This window comes from Sycon ciliatum, chromosome 11 (assembly GCF_964019385.1).
Source record: "Sycon ciliatum chromosome 11, ocSycCili1.1, whole genome shotgun sequence".
Classification (NCBI taxonomy): domain Eukaryota; kingdom Metazoa; phylum Porifera; class Calcarea; order Leucosolenida; family Sycettidae; genus Sycon; species Sycon ciliatum.
In genome coordinates this window covers 2,551,243-2,574,472 of record NC_088653.1, presented here as the reverse complement: position 1 = coordinate 2,574,472, position 23,230 = coordinate 2,551,243, and the positions used below count along the sequence as shown (strand labels likewise).

Genomic DNA, 23,230 nt, shown 5'->3' with positions numbered 1-23,230 from the left:
GACCCCGGAAGCTCGTGGCCAGCCCTCTCGGAAGTTGCAACCCAAGTGGTTTGGTCCGTATCGTATCCAGGCTAAGATTGGAGCGAATGCTTTTCGCTTGGAACTACCCCGTGAACTTCGCTGCCATCCCGTGTTTAATGTCACTGCTCTTAAACGCTACGAAGAGAACACGATTCCTGGAAGACACCAACCCTCGCCTCCGCCCTTCACAGATCTAGATGGACACACACGCTATGTTGTCGAAGCCGTTTTGAATCACCGACACCGCAGTGGTGAGCAACACTTCCTGGTGTATTGGAAGGGTTACCCCAGCAGCGAAGCTACGTGGGAGTCCGCTGGCAACCTATGTGATGAGTCTGGTCGGAATATTAAACCGCTGCAGAACTATCTAGCCTCACAACGACAGCGGCCTTGATCTAACTGGGCTGAGCCATATGCATCTCTTACTAAGATAGTTAATAATATGTTATAGACTGATATAGTTTTGCGTCATCTCCTTGTGAGAGTGATGAAGTTGAGTTGGATTACACTTCAATGTGGTTATGCATGTGCATGAGTGATTATTTAATATTCCCCTTTCCACAATTGCATCTCCTAACTGGATTGTGTTATCTAATAGAACCTTGGGCTTCCTATGGGGCCAGGAGAGTGTAATAGTTTTACCTTGACACTTCTTGCTTGTCTTATGGTAACACCTTGTGTTCCTACTATTCTCACTCCTGCGGTTCTCGCCTTTCTTTTGCTTTATAACCTCTGGTTTAAACATCATTCGGGGAATTCTCCAATCAATCAAGTCTATACTGTTACACGTGCCGCCTGACATGAATCTGGGAGAATACCTTTTTTTCACGGACTGCTGACTCGCAGCACGCAGCGCAGAAAATTCAAATGGTTCGATCGCGCGCCGCTCACTCAAACTTCATTGGAGAGACTTTGGACCTGCTCAAGGCGATAGCCGAGAGTTTTCTCTACCACCTAGATCCTTTGATTGTTGAATTGGGTTCAGATTTGTTCAAGAACCGAAAGTTTGACTGCACCCACATGCATACAAAATGTCCATGGTTCGAAATCGAACCATGGACTCCAAAGGGCTAGAGTTGCAGTCCAGGGATCCATGGTCATTGGAGAAAATCAAACTGAACTGTTGGATAGACAGACACTGTCAAAACCACAGCCAAGGCGAAGGCATACGTATATAATATAACCTAACCAGTTGATTATATGGGAAATATAAACCTGTATACAAACCGAGGCGAAGCCGAGGTTTGTATATTGGTTTATATTTCCCATATTCAACTGAGTAGGTTATATTATGCTTATACTGAGCTGATATACAAACTCCCCTAGTGTGGTCCTAAAAAAAAGGAGTTTATATACCAGTTTATACACCAGTTTATATACCAGTTTATATTCTCGTCATCGAAGTACCTGTTATATGCAAAATACAAGTCTGGAGTGTTGTGTGGGGAGAGATGGGAGTTTGTATACAAGCTCAGTATAAACGTAGAAACAAGAGAGAACATCGATATCAGTTCCTCGGCCTCATGTCCACTACATCATGTTTTCCAAGTGATCTCAAAATCTTTTTTTAACGCTTTGGAGTCAATAACTTTTTTGCTTCCTCAGTATTTGTGGCCGTCCCGAAAATGCGCACTCAATTTTCAACATAACTTTGGTTCTACTTCACCGATTTTGAAGATCTTGGGCTCATTGGAAAGCTCTTGATGAGCGAAATACAATGAGCCCAAACTCGCCAAGAGCACAACTCATTGTCCGCCACATCGCGCTCCAAACGCGTGTTCAGCTCCAGATCTGAGACAAAATCGGTCTCTTGCAGCCCTTTCACTGAATCTAGATCGGAACTGTTCACATTTTTTAGAGTAGCAGCTTACTTTGCCGTGACTTCTCGCTACACCAGTCCTGGCACGTGCCGCCTGTCCTGAAGCTGGGAAAATCCCTTTTGTCACGCACTACTGACTCGCAGCACGCAGCGTAGAAAATTCAAAAATGTTCGATCGATCGCCGCTCACTTGAACTTCATCGGAGAGACTTCGGACCTGTTTGAGGCGATAGCTGACAATTTTCTCTACCACCTAGATCCTTCGATTGTTGAATTTGGTCAAGATTTGGCAGAGAACCGAAAGTTTGACTGCGGCCACATGCATACAAAATGCCCATGGTTCGAAATCGAACCATGGACTCCAAAGGGTTAATTCCGGCCTCCAGCCGCTGGTAAAAGCTATGGCTCAAACAAGCAGAAAAATGGCAGAAAGTCGCCGTTCAGCCATTTCCATGGTAATAGTGACGTAAACAAGTGCTTTTTTGGCTGAATGGCGGAATCGAGCCCGGGTGACCGCCGCCTAACAAACAGTTCACTAACAGCATTGAACACAGCCCTTCTTTCACTTCGTGAATACAATAGACCAATTGAAAACGACTAAATTCTGCTGGGATCGACCTGCAAACTGGGGGAGCTAAGCCGAAAGTATGTCATCACTGCATCAGTCGCTATGGCAACGTCAGCATACCATTGGCGATTTGGCGAGTTTGACTGATCGCATGAAAGCAAGAGAAACGCCTTTCGAACTGATATCCTCCGATTTTCACAATTCAAACTGCGCTGCAAAGCTGAGATCCACGCGCTTCAGTGGACGTCCATCACGCATGCGCCGTGCCAAAGAGAAAATACCCTGGCACGCTCCTCAAAAAACGAAGTCATGAACAAAAGATCTGAGACAAAATCGGTCTCCTGTAGCCATTTCACTGAATCTAGCTCGGAACTGTTCAAATTTTTCGAGTAGAAGCTTACCTTGCCGTGACTTCGCGCCGCGCCGGTCCTGGCACGTGCCGCCTGACATGAAGCTGGGAGAATCCCATTTTTTCACGCACTGCTGACTCGCAACACGCAGCGCAGAAAATTCAAAATGTTCGATCGCTCGCCGCTCACTTAAACTTCATCGGAGAGGCTTTGGACCTGCTCAAGGCGATAGCTGAGAGTTTTCTCTACCACCCAGATCCTTCGATTGTTGAATTGGGTCCAGATTTGTCCGAGAACCAAAAGTTTGACTGCACCCACATGCATACAAAATGCCCATGGTTCGAAATCGAACCATGGACTCCAAAGGGCTAGAGTTGCAGTCCAGGGATCCATGATCATTGGAGAAAATCAAACTGAACTGTTGGATAGACAGACACTGTCAAAACCACAGCCAAGGCGAAGGCATACACGTAGAAACAAGAGAAAACATTGATATCAGTTCCTCAGCCTCATGTCCACTACATCGTGCTTCAGTGGACTTCCACGCGCTTCAGTGGACGTCCATCACGCATGCGCCGTGCCAAAGGGAAATACCCTGGCACCCTCCTCAAAACGTAGTCATGAACAAAACATTCGCGTTCCCTTTGGCCTGCGATTTCCGTTTTCATCATGTTGCCGCTCAATGAATTCTTATCCTATCCCGAAGAACGTTATACCGGTCGTCCCTCGTTAATACATAATTTCTGGGACTTGACAAATGTTATGTATTAACGGGGTTTATGTACTAAACGAAAGAGTACATAACTTGCTTGTGTACCAGTATTTTTCACTTTTCTCAACTTTTCTGAGTGTTTCTTGCTACCATGACTAGGGAGCGAGATATTCTTGATTCCCTCGATATAACATAAAAATTATGTTATAACGGACACAGTCAGCGAAGATTCTACAGTTATTGACATGATACATGCCCAGCCGCGCCTGTACAGTCACTCGGGAAAAAAGAGCTTTGTCGGTATTTGATGTGCGCTCTGATTTCTGAGCTAATTGCGTCCACAAGTAGAAACTAGAACACGATGTGCCTCCACTGGAAGGGCAAAAGACCAACAAATTATGTACTATTGAGGTAGGTGGCATGCGGGTACGGAGAAATGTTATGTACTAACGGGGTTTATGTACTAACGAATTATGTACTAACCGACAAAATTTGTATGGAAGTGACCACGTTTCGTCCGGGACTTGAGATGTCCTATGTACTAACGGGGTTTATGTACTAACCGGACTCGTATTAACGGGGGACGACCTTTCGAACGATGTATTGAATGTCGCGATGCGTTTATGTTTGACGAAGTTACGAAAATTTGTACACTGGTCTATGCACTGCGATATATAGAGCATTTGTTTTGCTAGTTAACTCGTACGTAGTGGATCAGGTCATGCATAAAGCGCGAGTTAACTCGTACTCAGCACTCAAAGAGTCAGGGTTCTTCATCATATGCCCAAGTCCCTTTCTAGGATCGCTCTCTATAATATCATGTTACCCTTGACCAGACCTCTCCTAGAAAGACGACGAATCATGATGTGCTGTCTTATCCATCACATTCCACTTCCCAAAATACCCGGCAACTTAACCCTCATTCCGGGTTGTGGGATCCAAACGGACCCCAGGGGTCTGGTTTTTGGAATATCTTTATTTTCTTTCATGATATCAGCATGAAATTACAGGCATTCCTCAACAACTATATGAGAATGGACCGGGGGTAACTTGTAGTTCCTTGGTCTTTCTCTTTGTATAAACTATATGAGAGGAAATCAAATTGTCTGGGTTAGAAGTTTTTGATTGGTTTCAATTTTATTTCGGAAATCATGAATGGGGTCCGTTTGTACCCCAAAACCTATAATTAACGTAGTCAGGTACAATAGGTGGTATATTGTTGATCACCTATGGCTTAGCTCTTCTCAATTCATTCTAACATGGATATTTAGTGACCAAATCAGAACCCTGGCATCATCTTCCACTTGAACAGCAGAAGGAGTGCCTAAGATAACCTCGACAAATTGTGTACAACATACACCGCAAAGCGAAAGACGCAACAGTGCCTCCTGGGGCAATTTTTCTACCCATAAGTTGTAGCCTAGCGTCAGGGTATATCATCGGGTTGTCCAACAAGCCTGCCTGCATCCCCAATGAGAAGGCATCCAGGCATCTCATTTTCATGGGGCAGCTCGATACCGATTTTGTGAATGCTCGTATTCAGTGTCGCGTTGACACATGTCACGAAAGCCAGTGAGCTTTAATATTGCTTAGATTTCCAGAGCTTTCTACCCCTGGTGCTGCTCCAGGACAAGTCAGTCGCCGGAGGTGCCCACTGTGACCACAAACAAGGTCAGGGCCTCCCTTGCATATTACGTTTTCATCAATCGTTGAGCACGCAGCAAAGTTCTGTACATTCTGCGATATGAGTTGGTGGACAAGCCGTTGATTATTCACTCTCATTGTAATATCAAAAAGTATTCTTTCTAGACCAAAGAGTGGTGTATTTGATAACATTTAATAACGATAGAATTTTTTACGATACTTCTCCAGACGTTTCGTTGTTCTGAACAACATCGTCAGTGGATAAGAAACTTTCTTATCCACTGACGATGTTGTTCAGAACAACGAAACGTCTGGAGAAGTATCGTAAAAATTTCTATCGTTATTAAATGTTATCAAATATACCACTCTTTGGTCTAGAAAGAATACTTTTTGATAATCTGCGATATGTCGGGAGTCCAGGGGGAATATTTTCCTTTGGGCTAGTGAATGGTCTACCAGAGCTCCATAAGGGACTATACAACCCAGTATGTTCTTCAAACTATCTGGAGAATCAAAAATACGTGTCCGGGGTGCGAATGGAACCCGTATTCGTGTCCATTTATCTAGCCTGTTTGTGCAGCAGTTGCCAAAATATCTAGTTCCAGTTCCATAAAACAACGCAGTTCGTGTATGTGTGTCAAAGAAGAAAACATCTGTTTGTGCCAACACAAACATTATTCGTGTTGTTCCACATTCCACCACTTTTCCGCGATATAATCGAAAAGACTCAGTTGCTGGTTTCATGTCTTGTTCACATCATACTCCACCTTTCTGCTGGAGAACGTAGTTTTGTTTTCAGCAGTGATGTACGCGAAGAGAAACACAAAAAATATCTAAAATATGGTCTGAGCTCATGGATACTCAGTGAAATACGGTTGGGGTCCGAACGGACCCCAATATACTGGAAATGTAGGAAAAAAGTCAACATGGAATGAGGGTTAAACAATTTGAGTGGTGCATGAACGCTAGGGCAACGTGAGCATACAATTGGCGATATGGCAAGTTTGGCTTATCATACGGAAGCGAGAGATATGCCATTCAAACCAATATCACATTCTCTTTCTTCTGGACACTACTTGAAACATCGATACCACTGCCCTTTAACCCCTATGGAGCCCTTACATTCAAATCGGGTGTACCGTCGATTGACAAAAACGCTCGTCACTCAATCAAAACTGGACGAATTTCTAGGAAGAAGCTGAAGAGCTCAGCTTTGTAATGCAACAATCGCAGAAGACCTACGATGTCGCGTTTCAGAGATATCTCGCTCTACATTTCAGTCACGGGAAAAGTCGAACTTTTACGCAGTGACTGGCCATGATTGCGGGATTTCCCCTTGGATTACATGCTCCCTGCATGTGGCTAGCTTAAAATTAAACTCAGTGCAAAAAAATGTCACTTAATAAAACACCCTGAATTCTGTCAAAATTATTGGATAAACAACCTACTTCTATTCTTTGACCATTTTTTTAGCATGCCTTCCTCGACAAAATGATCAAATGGAGTCTAAACCAATGGCTAGTGGTATCTCTTGTCGATATGATGGTAAGCACCGTGCAGCAGAACCAGTGTGCGGAAGCACACAGAGGCAAGCAAACATATTCAGTGGCTGGATTCTTGAAAATCACTAGAATCTTTTCAAATACCCAAACTGATTGTGAAAAAAATCTTTTCTTTTCTCCCCCCCCCCCCCCGCGGAACCACACAGTTTTTTTTGGCATCTAGATCTTCTTCAAACTCCGAGGAGCCAGAGCATGCAAAAAGGGGGTTAACCTCTAAAATCTGACATTTCGAGCTGACTATCTAGTGTTACTCCAACATGTTTCAGAAATCTTTTGCAAAAAAACGCATCAAAAAATCTCTTTTCTTTGCAATGTTATAGGTGTTTTAGTGCCAGGTGGTCTGTTGGCAAGTATCACACTTTGCAATGCAAAGAAAAAAATGATTGTCTGTTCTAGACATTGTACATACGCTGACACTATTTTCTTGATGAAGCATTTGAAGCATATTCATGATGTACAGAGTGCACTTTAATGCCTAGTTTGGACCAACACAGAAGAGGCAAAATCAGCATTTTCGACTAAGACCGCACACATGCACAGTCGTGGGCCGTAAGCAGCCAATTTCCGTGATCGTGTTCATCGGCAACATGGTGAGAATATTATACAGTTACAGAAGAGGACACGATTAGAACTGTACAGTTACGGCTCTCTAATTGTCTAGTCACTGACTGGTGGGCATAGGTCATCCCTGAACTGCTCTTGCACAAACGGACGGATTTCTTTGTGCAAGTACTGGCGATGAGCTCTGCTCATACCTCCAGGTGCAATGACTGGTGGTAAGCCTGCATCTTGCACTGCCTGCACGGTGGTCTTCAGCATGTCAACAGAGTCACTGCTTCCGCCAATGCTCTTCTGCACTTCAACCATGCCTGGTGTGGCAGCAGCGAAGGTGAAGTGGTGCATCTGGCTCACGGCTGGGATTGGCCGGAAGAAGTCGGGCAGGAAGCGGTCCCACTCGTACCAGGTAATTGTCGACCCAGCTGCAAGTTGAGCAACGTTGGCGGCAGTGCTGTTGTTCACTACGGAGGCAAGCTGTGGCAAGGTGAAGATATCTGATCGGCGATACTTTTGCTTCAGAAGACCAAACAGACCATCCACCGGGCAGCGTGTGTTTCCAGTGATCATGAAGGACAGGCTGATACGCTGATGGAGGCCAGTGATACACCTCCACGCAAGATAAGCCATCACAGTGCGATTTTTATTCTGCCCAGCGCAGTTGTCGGCATGGAGAAAGCATTGATCCTCACCTAAACCATGAACAGCGAAGTAGTGGTGGAGCAGGGACACAACGGTGTTTGGATTATGAGACTTTTTGCAATCCTCGCCAATGGTATCGGCCTCTCCAAGATGGTAATTCACCTGCCGTGGAACCGCTTCACAGCATACGCCAAACAGCTGGACCTTGAATGGTGTCTTGAAGTAGAGTGGTCCTTCTTGACGAGCTGTTTGAGGGAGAAACACATTCTGCGTAAAATCAAACGTGTAATGCACACATGTTCGCTGCTCTCCTGTTGGCTGTTCCATTTCAGCCCTGGCATCCAATGTTTTCTGTTTGTAGTATTGCCGCTCAGCTTGCGCATGGGTGATGTGGCTGGAGAGAGTGTCACAGGGCTTCAATTTGTCTGCTTCTGAGACTGCTGACATAACGGCTCTGCGCAGCTGCTCGCACGTCAAGCATACATCGGTGCGTGGCGTCATAAACTTGATGTTGGGCAAACAACTATGCAAAATGGAGCGGAACGATGATTCACCGATGATCTCAACTTGGGCTGCCGCGCAAGATTCCTTGTACAAGGCATGTACGCTCTTGTATGTTTGGGTAGCAGGCAAGAACACTGGAGGAGCATCATCACGTCCACGCAGCGGGGCTGGATGCGGAATGCCGTTGACTTCTGCATGGTTGTTGATGAACTGAACGCATCTCTTCACGTTAGCGTACAGGAGCGCATTATGTGGTCGCCTGCCTGTATTGCCATGGACCCTGGGCACCAGTCCGTGTTTCTCCAGGTGCTGCTGAAGACCATACAAATGCTTCTTGCCGATGTCGTACGCGTAGCGAAATGCACCAACACACACATCGACACCCTGGAATCTGTAGGCGAAGGACTCGTGGCGACGCTTTCCCCCATGCGCGTTCTGACTGGTATTGTGGCGGCAGGACTCCAAAATTCCCAATAGCACGGTATCGCTCTCCCTTTTCTCCATTTCCCTCATGTTTAGTGTTGACTGCTCAATAGTTACTCTGTCAAACTTACGGAGGCAGTTCTTGGTGCATCCACAATTCTGGAGCTGAGCAAATCCAGGTGCAGGAGCATCAGCAGCAGCAGCAGCAGGGATGTTCTCCACTATTGCTTCGTCTTCTACTGTTAGATTTCCTTCATCAGCGATAACTCCAGCCTCAACAGAGTCGCTTTGAGGCTCTACATGCAGGTAGTTCGCTGTTGCAACATCGGAGTTCACCCTGGAGTTGAGGTAGTGGAGTTGGTCTGCGTCGTCAGTGTCAACTTGCGATTCTACGCCCTGTTCAGCAATTTCCTGACCAGAATCTTGAAGTGGAGCGACAGAGCTGTCAGAGCTACTTTCAGGATCGCCAAGAAACTCATCTTCGCACTCCCTGAGCATGTCAGCAAGAGCTTCATCGACAGTGAAGACTATTCTTTGACTCATGGCAAGAGCGAGAAAAAATTGTTGAGAAAGAAGCTCTCTCAAGAAAACAAGAGCAGCTTCAAACAAACGAATCTCAGCAACGCGAGGACCGATTTGCAAAATCTAAAGACTGGTGGAAAGCTTAGATCGTCAACCCCATTCTCGTGTCATCGACCTGCGCAAAATTGCGAAAACGCGCGAGATTATACAGAATCGCAGCGACTCAACTTCAAAATCCACGCAAAAAGCGCACGTCAAACTTTGAAGTGCTTTTTGACAGTTTTCAAGTGCAAGTACGTTAGCCCCCTTTTCGCGTGCGCTGGCTATAATATTAGTCTGTCCAATTTGGTATCTGCCAGCAACAAAAACAACTAAAAACCTGTTTTACTATCCTTGCCTGTCTTTAAGCGCATTGATGACTTCTGCTCCGTACCCAGTGTATCATGAAGAAATAATGACCCTCGCTCACTCAAATAAAAACATGTTTCTAAGGGCCTCTACACATAGACAAGCATCAGATTCTATTTTCATTAGCCATTCATTTTTATTTTTCTCCATGGCGTTTACCACGATGGCAGTGCGTTCAACTGGCTGCCATAAACGAGAGAGCTTGGAAGCTCAGGGCCCTACGCTATGCTTTTTTGCCTTGATGACCTAGACAAAAAAAAGCATAGGGATGTTATAAAATGAACAAGCGTTTCGGAGACAGAAGTTTTAATGTAGCTACAAAGACAACTAATTTCACAGTAAGCATTATGTCGACATGTATGTGTAAAATGTTGTACGATTATTGTTTTTAGTGGATTCACTGATGATTGTAACAAGAAAACAGTTCTGAACGAATCCCCGCCTTCCCTTCTGTGTGTGCCTCGCGATAATCATTTTACACATACATGTCGACATAATGCTTACTGTGTAATTAGTTGTCTTTGTAGCGATGTTATAAATTCTTATAAATTTCTACTTTTTTGTTTTTAGACTTACCCTGGGATTCTAACCCGCACTATCGCCCTGCATGCACTCCCCGATACACTTTGCATACATTCTATTAATTATTCTTAGTTGCTTCACGTTATGATCTTGTATTTGAAAGCCCTATTTGAATATGCATTGTGGCCAGCCGTAATTGATTGTACGGTACGGTACGGGACAGGTACGGGACAGGTACGGGACATGTATGGTGGAGGGTAATACGACACCATCTACCGCCTTGATGACGGCAAAAAAAGAATAGGGATGTTGTAAATTTTTCAATTTTTCTATTTTTTTCAGGCATTACCTGGGATTCGAACCCGCACTATCGCCCTACATGCATTCCCCCATACACTTCGCATTCATACTCATTCTTCAAATTAAAGCTGTGTGGACCCTGGCTAGCACCAGACTTTACTGAAGTAACGTCTTCTGCATAGCTACAGGAATAATATTATATGACTGCTCTCTGTTGGTTTCGCTGTGTGTGTGTGTGTGTGGTTGGGGGGGGGGGGGGGTTGTGTGTGTGTTTGTGCGGGTGTGTGTGTGTGTGTGTGCATGTGTGTTTATGTAACTGCAGAGCTGATTGACAAGAAAATTTGCAGAGCGTCTGGTAGCATAACTAGAATATCAACTCATGGCCTCAAATTGAATTACACTTCTGCTCAAGCACTGTGTGGCAGGCACAATGGTACAATCCTCTCTGAAGCGTCGTTCCACGCTTTATGCTCGGTTGGTTTAACCACCATATACAAGGTTGCATGGGTAGGATTGCGAAAAGGAAATGTAGCACTTGACTCAAACTCGCAACAAATTGGCCTAGCGCAGCATTTGCGTGTTGTGTGTGAAATACGTAAGTCGGTCTTCATTTTCTTTAGTAAGGGTTGTGTGTCTTCAAAATTGTGAAGGACCCCTCGTGCAGCTTCAATGAGGGTAATTCATTTACAGGCAACTTGTACACACTCAAATAAGTACGGCACTTCTCACGTCATCTAATTATTTAAACGGTTCGATCTGCATGACTGCTGGGGAACTACACCCACACTACAAACCCACGGACACCACAACTCGCACAAGGAGTTCTAAAATAGACTATATTAAATATTTACATGGTTTAGAGAGTGAAAGCAAAGCTAAGCGCAAGACACAACTCCTTGCAAACTTCGTCAACACACAACAAGAACACAAGAGCAAATCTGCATGCGTGCAGAACGGCCTGGGTCCCGGAAGCATGTCGGGACACAGGAACACAAAGTGCATGCATGAGTGCATACACGGAACAGCATACACATGCGCACGCACGTGACAATGATTACTAGGCAGCGCACATAAGGAATGCTTGCAGCACAAGGGTACAACGGGATACTCCATTTCACCCCTCCCTCTGTTGGCCACATGATGGACACCACAGCAATGAAGAGCACTAAAGAAAGAAAAAGAAATAGAAGGGAAAAGCAAAACACAAAAAACCCTGCTCAGAACGAGCTGCAACAAAAGCAAACTCATGCAGAACCAGTGTCTCGAAAACGCACAGGAGGCTGTAAGGCAGATCGGTCACGCAGCGCTCGCTGAACAACCGGGACAGCATTCAGAGCAGCAGCATCAGGAATGAGCAAATCATCCCCCGGAGGAGCAGCATGATAGACGGGCTTGAGCAAGCCAATGTTGACGACTTTTTCACCCTGACCATTGGTACGGGCAATGACAACAGTGGATGGGGAAACTAGGTGCTTCACATGCCAGCCAGATTCGAATGGCGACAGACACTTCTGGTGACGCGCAGGACGACGAAAGAGGACGTTCTCCCCGACAGCGTACGGGCACTGCCAATCGGATTCCTGGAAATCGACAGCGGACAAAGCAGCATCGAGGTGATCACGGATACGAGCACTACGCTGCGCGAGGCCATCCACCTATGCACTCAGAGAGACCGGATCAGTCACACTCTCAACAATCAGATCTCGTGGCGTCCAGCCACACATGGCATGCATCGGTGGAATTTTTGTAACGGCATGGGATCGAATCCGGTAGTGATAAAGGAGCAAATCCAACTCGGCCCTCCAGTCGGCGGCGTCGGTAAGCACTTTCCGGATCAACGTGAGCAGGGTGCGGTTGAACCGCTCAGCAGATCCCTGCGACTGAGGGTGACGGATTGCTCCACGCTGCACGGAGATGCCAAACCTCGAAAACAGCGCATCAGTGATGGCATTCACAAACTCTGTGCCATTGTCGGAGCGAAGCAACCGGGGCGGACCCCACCGAGCACAAACAGAGACGAGCGCATGAGCAACACTGGCAGCATCATGATGCCGAAGGGGAACCACCTCCACCCACTTGGTGAAGGTGTCAACACACACTAAGACGCAATGGTACGAGTTGCCGCCACCAAGCTCCAGTGTGTCGACCTGGACAACATCCCAGGGACCATCGGCGATAACTGCACGAGTAGGAGGAGCACAGGGACCTTTGGCAGCATTGGCAGCTGCACATTGGGGACACTGCTGCACAAACCGCTGACAAGCCTCAGCCATACACGGGAAGTAACAGGTAGACCGGAGAAACTGGTAAGTAGTCTCCCAACTGCTGTGACCAGTGGACTCATGAGCAGAGCTGACGACCTGATCACACAAGGAAACAGGTACCACCGGAACACACTTGACATCGTTGGGCGGGAGCTTGACAGTACGGAAAAAGATGCCGTCACAAGTCGTGAGCTGCGACTTCACCCTGGCGAATTCCGTAGCGGACACATCTCCACCAGCAGACAGTTCAGCAATAGTCGCATGGATCACCGAATCTAGCTGTTGTTGTGCCGCGATTTCTGACAAGGGCACACAGCGAGGTACCGCAGGAGCGGCAGCACTTACGGACGGAGTCTTGGACTTCTGCACTGTCTTCCAGTACTGCACAAATTGGCTGGGAACACGGGTAAGACGGTCAGCGAGATTCTTAGCCGACGGCACCCATTGGACAGACACGCTCATACCTGTGGCCTCCACCATGTCGTCTAAGATCTGCAGGCGGCGCTGAACCACGACCTCCTGCAATCCACCAACTTTGACGCGATGCGATGCCTCCAGCTTGCCAGAGAGCCAACCATAGACAGTCTTGGAATCAGTGTACAGCGTTACACGTGACAAGTTCCACTTGGCTGCAAGAGAGAGACCGTTCACAGCAGCGTCCAGTTCTGCCACATTAATATGTCGGCGGTCGTCCTCCTTCCGGAGCCAAGCCTGGTCCTCCACCACATGACCGTTCGCATTCAGCACGCAGCCGTAAGCAATGTCGGATGCGTCACACCAGACAGACCAATCATTTCCAGCAGGGGCAGACCACACACCGTGTACAGGGTCTTCCTGCAGGGCACGCTTGCAAGCGTCCTCGCAGAGACGTTGCAAGTCATCCGGCAACGGTTGATCCCAGGGTGCAGCGGTAGCACATGCCAGGCGCTTCATCCACGAACACAGTGGACGCAGCCATGATGCTACGGGGTAGTGACTGGTTGCCTTCCCACACCACTTGAACACATCACGTTTTTTCATCAATGGTGATTCGCTCAGATCGACATCTTGTCGTCTCCTCCAGGACAGCTTGCCACTATCGTCCGCAGAGAGTTGCAGACCGAGAATTGTGGCAACTGGGAACGGCACGGCAGGTTTTGTAGGCAGGCCATAGGAAGTGAGACAATCAGCTACTGCATCCGCTTGGTTACAAGGTACGACAATGTCGTCGATGAAGTTGTCAGCCGAACCAAAGTCTCGGAGTGAATACTTCACGATAGCATCCATGAGTTTGGGCGCTACTGAAAGCCCAAAGCCCATGCGCTCCATCACGTACGTCTTCCCCTGCCAAAGGACGGTCTGGTATGGCAGCAAACTGGGATGGACACGGATGTTGAGATATGCTTTCCGAATGTCGAGAACAGTGGACTCACTGGGACGTTGACGCCACTCACGGATTTTCTCGGGACAGACCGGCACATCATTGCCGGGGTTTGACACAATGAGCTGGTTGAGAGCACGGTAGTCAAGGCAAGGCCTTACGGGAGTCGACAGTTTGTGCTCCTGACAATTAGCAAGCAGTGGCAAGACTGCAATGGGTGAACCATGCACCTCAGCATCGTGTGGTACTAGCCATCCTTGGTCAATCCACATCTGCACCTCAGCTCGAAACAGCTGCTCTTGTTCCTCAGAGAGCTTCTTGCGTGAGTATTCACCGAGACCACTACCGACTCGGTCTTTGGGGGGATTACCAGCGGACCACCTCCATGCGATTTCCCAGTAGCCGTCTGCTGGATTGAAGGTAGCGGTGCCATCACTCATATCAAGGCGCACCACACCATTCTCCTCAGATATTGTCACATGACGAGACAAATTCTTACTACTGCTGCTGTCTGGTGGCGGCACGCTAGGTGTCTCAGGCAGACTCCCGAACTGAGCCCTGCACAGCTGGCCGGTCAATTCATCATACTGCAAGACGACACCACCATGGCCCGAGATAATGTCCACACCAAGAAGAACATCTGCGTCGACTGACGCTAGATCGTCCACCACGAGAAATGCCGATTCCGTGTCCGGTAGCTGGACGGCAGCGCTGTGGCGGCCAAGCCGCATGGATACGGAGCCGAGAACCGGTACCGGATCGCCAGTGACACTCACTATGGAGCTGGAACACGGGGACACATCCAGGTTGAGGGCTGACACTACGTGGGCAGCGACAAACGACTGGGTTGAGCAGCTGTCGATAGCAGCACCGTACTCATGGGTCGTCTCACCAGACACCACGTCAACAATGATGCGCGGCAGAGGCGAAACTGCGCGGGGTACCGGTGAAACAGTAGCGGCCAGACAACCAGTCGATGCTGGCTCTTGGCACTTGAAACACTTCGGGCCTTTCCGACCACTACCACCAGACTGACCACCATTGCCACTGCCACTAGCGCCAGAACTTCCATTGCCACCCTTGTGTGACGATGGCCGTTGACGTTGGGGACAATCCGGTTTCCTGTGACCTGGCTGCTTACAGTGATAGCACGTCACTGTTGAACGACTTCCCGATGCGCTGGCCACAACGCTGCCAGCAGGTCTCGGCAAACTCTGAGAGGCGCGCAGGGTCCGCACCTGGCCGACACACTGGGCCAGGGTCAGGTCGTTGATCGCCAGCTGCATTCTCAGCTGGAGAGCAAAATCTGGTGGCAAACCAGCGAGGAACTGCTCGAGCAGCAGAGGGTCCCTGCCATCGTAAGTTTCCATGTGTCCACTGGTGGCCAGAAGCCGGCGCAAATCCGACACATAGACGTCGACACTCTCATCCACACGTAGGATACGCTTCACAAATTGAGAATACGCCTGTGCCGGCGTCAGGCCAAAGGCCGATCTCAATGCCGAAGCAATAGTCTTGTCATCCTTTTTGTCCCTGTCCCTCAGCTGGTTCCAGACGACAAACGCTTGGCCCTCAAGGAACATGGGGAGCTGCGCGGCACGTTGGGCTTTGTTGGTCCAACCATGATGACCTGCCGTGAGCTGAAACTTTGTCAGAAAGACTTCCAAGTCCTCTCCTCGACCACCCGTGAAACATTTCACTCGAGGCAACGAACTCGCCGATCCAGACATACTCTAAGCTCGTACAACAGCAAATCAAACTAGGCCGGGTTTCGGTACCACTTGCTGGGGAACTACACCCACACTACAAACCCACGGACACCACAACTCGCACAAGGAGTTCTAAAATAGACTATATTAAATATTTACATGGTTTAGAGAGTGAAAGCAAAGATAAGCGCAAGACACCACTCCTTGCAAACTTCGTCCAGACACAACAAGAACACAAGAGCAAATCTGCATGCGTGCAGAACGGCCTGGGTCCCGGAAGCATGTCGGGACACAGGAACACAAAGTGCATGCATGAGTGCATACACACGATGTTTTCAAACTTTGGAGCAGGGTGCAGGTTTTCGCGCTCTGAGGCTCCCACAGTTTCTCGCCAGGAAACCGGCATCAGGCCGGCCTGGTTTCAAACATTAGGTATAGTAGTAGTAGTAGGAAACTAGGTAGACATCGGATAGCTTTGGCCTACCTCCGCCATGCCTCCAGCAAAAGCTGCCGTTCGCGGGCTGACGGATTCGGAGGTAAAATTGTTGTGCTCCCTCCCCGGGATCGAGTCTTCGATTTTAGACGTAGTAAAGACGCTGGCAACATTTGTGACGGAGTCCGCAGACCGCGAGACACGACTAAAGAATAGGATCGATGATTTATCGAGGCAAATTGCAGGCCTGAACGAGGAGGTTGTCGCCCTCAGGGAGTCCGCCATTGTCGCAGCAAGTGCTTCTCCCCTGACTCCTCCAGCAGTTGCCCACAACCAGCACAGCCAGCGTACGATGGAGAGTACAGCGGGAAGGACCAGCAAGCGTACCCGTACTCGCGCAGGCCAGGCTGCCACGTGTACCACTGATGCAGACGAACACCGTAGCACTTCCCGTAGCGTGGGTGACCCTGCCAGTGACCATGAAACGTCAACCGAGGATGAGGACAAGTCCCAGGCAATTGAGCGCCCCACTGTCAAGCCCAAGCCACTGAAGCTAGAGCCAATCACGGATGACACATGGAAACTGGTATCAAACGAACCTCACAGAGTGAAGAAAGCCGTAATCTATGTGGGCAATTTGAACTCACATAGCAGTGAAGAAAGTGTCAAGGAATTCACTGAGCAACGCTCTGCAGCAGTAAACAAACCGGTGAAGGTTCACCAGTGCAGCATACACACCACAGAAGATGGGAAAGTGTCTGCCCGCTTGATGATCGATGCGACTGACCTTGAAATCGCCACTGCTCCAAACATTTGGCCTCGCCCACTGTACGCGCGGGTTTGGCGCCACCGTGAGCGTCCGAAGGGGGACACCTTGTCCGGCTCACACAGTGACACTCTCAGTGATGCTCCAAAGGGGGACACCTTGTCCGGCTCACACAGTGAAGCTCTCTTCGAATCCTCCGACACTCAAGCTCAAAGCTCCAATTAGATCCTTTCGGATCCTGCTGACGAACACATTTGGACTACTGAGTAAACTTGGTGACTTTCACCATGCTGTACACGTTCACCAACCTGACATTTCCATTGTCACAGAGAGCAAGCTAACCCCTGAGAAGGCTACTGATTCCGAACTGTCCTTGCCTGGGTACTACTCCCCACTGCGGAAGGATCGAACAGCTCATGGAGGAGGAGTTGCGGTTTGGGTTAAAGCCAGTCTGGCCCTCCGAGAACTCGATGACATCCAGGTCGGTAATGAGGAGCTAATATGGCTGAGTGTCAGAACTGTGGATAAGAAGTCAGTGGCTGTGTGTGCTGCATATCGCTCTGGCTCCTGCCACGACAATGACATCAGTACCCTTGAAGCCATCAGTGCTGGCATAGACCTGGTCCGTAAATCTTGTCAATATGTGGTATTGGCTGGAGATTTTAACGTACACAACGTGGATTGGCTCGGCAGCACCAAGACAACTCATGCAGGTGTGTACACTGAAGACATGTGTGCTTTTCACTGCTTGGAGCAGCACGTGCATGAGCCCACCAGGGGCCTTAACCCACTCGACTTAATAATGACTGACCTACCGGGAGATGCGACCGTCAATACCTTAGCACCTCTGGGAAACTCTGACCATGCCTGTGTCCAAGCTGACTTTCATGTAAGCACAGCAGAGGAACCACCAGTGACCAGAACTGTCTGGCGTTACCAACGCGCAGACTGGGACAGACTCCGCCACTTCTTTAGAACAACAGATTGGCAGTCCACTGTCAGTGATGATCCTGATGCAATGTGTATGCACTTGACCCAGAATATTCTGGAAGGAATGCGCCGATACATACCGTCTAAGCAGTTGTGCATGAAACCATCTAACCCCTCTTGGTGGACACCGGAATGCACTGAGGCTGTAGCACAGAAACAAAGAGCATGGAGGAGACTCTGCGCCGACCGGTCAAGTGCCCAGCTGCAAGCCCGTTACAATGTCGCCAAGCACTCGGCTAACCATTGCCTGGCAACTGCCAAGCAGGCATTCACAGCAAGCCTGGCGCAGAAGTTAGCCTCTGGGTGTATGGCGTCTGGTGAATGGTGGCGAACCATCAAGAAGGCCTCTGGCCACGGAAACAGCCCATCCATACCTACTCTCCGCAGCACCGATGGTACGGAGCACGACACCAACCGCAGCAAAGCAGAGTGCATGGCCGAACACTTCGCCAACAAATGCAGTCTAGGGGCAGACGACCTATCCGCTCCATTTCCTCACGTCCGACCACGTACTGACTGCAACCTCTGCACCGTCCGGTTTCGCGAGACCACAGTCGAGCGAACTCTCCGCCAGCTCAACCCCACCAAGGCCACTGGTCCAGATGGGATACCTGCCCGCGTCTTGAAAGCTTGCTCTGCAGAATTGGCACGGCCACTTTCAAAACTATTTACATGCTGTCTTCGCTCCGGCATCCAGCCACAACAGTGGAAGGTTGCAAACGTAGGTCCAGTCCACAAGCGCAAGTCTAAATCGTCGCCATCAAACTATCGACCAGTGTCGTTACTGAGCATCCTCTCGAAGGTCATGGAGACCATAGTCAACAGGGCAATGAGCAACTTCATGGAGACGAATCAGGTCCTGTCAGAACGGCAATTTGGCTTCCGTCGCGGCCACAGTGCAGCAGACCTGCTGACTGCTCTCCACCACCAGTGGGTGCACACCGCCGGAGATAAAGGAGCTTCTCGAGTGCTGGCCATCGACATTGCTGGAGCATTTGACCGGGTGTCTCACACTGGTGTGTTGCACAAGGCTAGAGTGTATGGCATCTCGGGAGACCTGCATCGGTGGCTCCAAGACTACCTCTGCAACCGCACACTTCAAGTCCTCATCTCCGGCCAGACATCAGCCAGACGCCCAGTTAAGGCTGGGGTGCCACAGGGCAGTATCCTGGGCCCCACCTTATTCTTGGTCTACGTCAACGACCTTGAAGACCACCTCCCAATCGGCTCCAACCTTGCCTCATTCGCCGATGACACAACCCTATACGCCGAAATTGCAACGCTCGCTGCTGTTCCTGACAACGCTAGAGTACTCCAGGCTGCTGTTGACCTTGTATCCAGTTGGGGCTCGGATTGGAAAGTGCAGTTCGAGCCAGCCAAATCTCAGGCCCTTACAATTTCCCACCATCGTCGGGACTGGCCAATACCCCCCATTGTCTTCAATGGAACTCCTGTCGAGGAGCAGCCCTCCATCAAAGTACTCGGCGTCACGTTTGACCATCAGCTAAAATTCAGGCAGCATATCCGAACAGTTGTAGTCCGAGCAACGCAGAGACTTGGAGCCTTGCGCAAGGCATTTCACTTGCTGACTATTCCTGCCCGGCTTCGAGCCTACAAAGCCTTTGTCCGGCCGGTTATGGAGTACTGCCCAATCGTCTGGATGGGGGCAGCTCCTTCCCACTTGAATCGGCTGGACTGGGTGCAGGAGCGAGCCATCAAGGCAATACATCCGCAATGCTGGCTTCCTAGCCTCATAATTCGCCGCACCATCGCTGCCCTCTGCCTCCTGTATAAAGCCCTTTGCGATAATTCTCCCACTTTTCTCTCGAGAATGGCTCCACCGACACACCAACCCAGGACCACACGCCTCACCCGCCAGGCTGTACGACTGTCCACCGCGCATCCCCATCAGTTACAGAATGTTCTTCCTGCCAATTCCCGGACCAATGTGAGCCGAGCCTTTCCCCACTCCGTCATCCCAATTTGGAACCAGCTGCCTACCTCTATCATTCCCCACCCATTTCACCCAAAGAACATCCAAAAGTTCAAGACAGCAGCTTATCACCATCTCCTCAGAACGAACTGGCACTGGGCCACTCATAGCATACGCGAGTAAGAGGGTACAGTGTCCTACCCTGCTTGGACATACATGTAATCTCTCCTCACGGATAGTCTCCTCTTGAATTTAAAAGTCTAACAGCGTTCACATCAATACTCAACTTATTCTTTTGCTCACTGAGCAATACAATCTTTCCATTTTCTTTCTTCTGTTTTCTTTTTCAATTTAATCCTCCCTACCCAAATATCCCTTTGGTGCGTCCATGGAGCTATGAAGCCGAGACCTCTGGTCGGCGGAGCTTAATGGGCCCCACCACCACACTCCATCATTCACCCCAGTGTCTGGAGATATGTGGATTTTGTAGAAAAAAAAAGAAGAAAAAAACACGGAACAGCATACACGTGCGTACGCACGTGACAATGATTACTAGGCAGCGCACATAAGGAATGCTTGCAGCACAAGGGTACAACGGGATACTCCATTTCATGACCATCTTCCGGAATGAAGTGGTCATGGAAAATGTAGCAATATTCAAAGGTAAAAAAGAAACAAGACAGCGGAACAAAAGTGACAACGTGCATAAAGAGTAATTCGCTAAAGAGTACTAATGGGAAACGTGCTAAGCACAACAGCAGAAATGCTTATGATTCCTTAGTTTCGAGGTTGCCAGACTAGTTTCGCAATATATAACTATATTATGGCAATCAGCAGGATCAGCGAAGCGGACATTGGACGTAGTTATCATCAAAAAGAGACATCCATCGATACTAGTAGGTCTCAACGGCTGAACAACAGAGTGTGCGAGGAATGGCGCCTCACTAGGAAGCTGGGCTCCCTCATTGGTGACCACGAGGATGCTGCGCGGAGAATGCAACTCGCCACGGCTGCCCTGCACCGGCTCTGGGCATTATGGATACGTGGTTCCATTGTAAACGATTCGCTGAGAGTACGGCTATACAAGGCATTCGTCTTACCGGTCCTGTGCTACAACAACGGGACTTGGGGCCTCACTGGCACCGCTATGCATAGAGTTGATGCGTTCCACAGACAACAACTGCGGAAAGTTATTGGCATACGGTACCCAGCTAAGATCAAGAATAACACCCTGTACAAGAGGACAAACTCAACACCACTTGGTATCTCGGTCCTGGGAGCCCGCTGGCGTCTGTTTGGGCACGTGCTGCGGCTCGACCAGAGTGCACCGGCGAACCTGTCAATGTGCTCCTACTTCAAGCCATCCACTGAGCCTACCTGGAGGGGCAGGCCGCGCACAACTCTGCCGGTCGTGCTCAGACACGATCTCGAGCTTGTTGGGAGGACCCGCAAGACCTCGGCAGATCTTGAGGAGCTGAGGAGCATCGCCCAGAATCGCGGAGCGTGGACCTACCTCAGCGGCCGTATTCTGGAGAGATATGTTGCTGCTCACAGATGAACCTTGGTAATGATCAGCAAATTCAAATTCAACTCGGTTGAGCTGCTTGTTTGCTTGTTTCAATTGTATTCTATTTTCGTCACGCGTTTTATATCGCATATGTTTTATATTGCCATCAATATCCTGTTTGGCTGTTGTCGTTTCAGCTTATGCGAAAGCTATACATGCTGTGATATCTACATTGCATTTATGCCAACGCAGAGAAGCTTCTAATAATAATAATAATACAGTAGGTCTCAATAAGGAAATCCAGCAATAGACAGGGGAAGAGTGTGTTGCTCCCTACATGGGAGCTCGCGGTTGTCCTCCGCTTCGAATTCTTATTTGACTAACTCACGACTGCTATGCATACCACACGAGAAGTCCATTGAACCGCCCACTCGGCAAACCTGCAAGAAAGCACCTGTTACGGAATCATAGCCCTTCCGTTCCCCAACATGCAGGGCACAAAGGACAAGTCTTGTCTGTTACATTATATATTTTTATCTGATGGAAAAGCAAACTGCTCTGACAGGGACGAACAAGAAGACTGACAAAAGGACTCTCGACTGCAAAATCGTGCATGCTCATATCACGCATGTACGAGACTAGATGAGACAGTTTGGGGAATGCCATCACACAGGAAAACGGCACATCATTTTTTACAACACACCACTCCCTGCTTAATACACAGTGTTTCGGGGAACTCATCAGTTGAGCTTCAGTAGGCTGAGGAACATTGTGCCTGAAGAGCACCACTTATAATTATAGTGCTCTCCTGGCACAAACATCACCAGGGATACAAACTTACAGAGACACTCCGTTTCCAGCGCGACAAACACCTTGTGAACACCAGATAGCAGCGTGAGTCAGTGTCGCTCAAGGAGGCGCGTGAGTTAGTCAAGTGAGAATTCAAGTCGGCAGGAAAACCGGGAGCTCCCATGTAGGAAGCAGCACACTCTTCCCCTACTATCGTCGAAGTCAAACCAACCTCTTCTTTAGCAATAAACAACAATGGATACTTGGAAGAGTACGAAATGCACTATGCGAAAGAAAATTTCCCATTTCACAAGCAATGGAAAATTGTGTAGTGAAGTGGGAATTGTATAAGGAGTTGGAGGTGAGATAGAACTATGTCTAGCCCTCGCGATTTACGCGATTTCATGCTCGAACACAGCATTTTTTTAAGTTCAATATTATAATGAAGCTGTACTTGATGCAGCTCATCCAGGACCCTTCAGGCCTATTTTCATGGAGAGCAAACCCAAACAGGGTGGGTGGGTGGTACATAGTTATATCTCACCTCCAACTCCTTATACAATTCCCACTTCACTACACAATTTTCCATTGCTTGTAAAATGGGAAATTGCATGTCGGAGTTTCCGGTGAGATATAACTATGTCTTGTTTAAAGTCGGTTCCGCATGTACGAAATTCTCAACATACGAATTCCGTGGGAACTGGAGGATTAACTAAATTTATATTCTCATCACTGACATCAGGCTCATGGTCATTATTCCAACAAGAGAATACATCTTGACTCTTCCTTTCAATAATTATTCGCTCCAAAGAAGTCCAAGCAATGGACGACAGATAACTCGAAAACAAGAATGATTTCATTTTACAAGAACATAGCAAAAACGGAACAGCATGCGCACACAAAGGGGTGCGCGCGTATGTAGAACAA

The 23,230-nt window shown here is 48.5% G+C and overlaps 2 protein-coding genes across 2 annotated transcripts; one reads left to right on the top strand and one right to left on the bottom strand.

Moving 5' to 3' along the window:
- Positions 1-12,207: 12,207 nt before the first annotated feature.
- LOC135827687 (uncharacterized) lies at positions 12,208-15,906 on the bottom strand. Its single transcript, XM_065340141.1, has one exon. The coding sequence runs from the start codon at positions 15,904-15,906 to the stop codon at positions 12,208-12,210; it is 3,699 nt and encodes a 1,232-aa protein (XP_065196213.1).
- Positions 15,907-20,830: 4,924 nt separating this feature from the next.
- On the top strand, positions 20,831-21,565 carry LOC135827686 (uncharacterized). The gene has a single exon (XM_065340140.1). It carries the CDS (start codon positions 20,831-20,833, stop codon positions 21,563-21,565), a length of 735 nt encoding a protein of 244 aa, XP_065196212.1.
- Positions 21,566-23,230: the final 1,665 nt, after the last annotated feature.

Excerpts from the sequence above, each read along its gene's own strand:
- LOC135827687 (XM_065340141.1), bottom strand. The coding sequence starts at position 15,906 with ATGTCTGGATCGGCGAGTTCGTTGCCTCGAGTGAAATGTTTCACGGGT.
- LOC135827686 (XM_065340140.1), top strand. The coding sequence starts at position 20,831 with ATGGCAATCAGCAGGATCAGCGAAGCGGACATTGGACGTAGTTATCAT.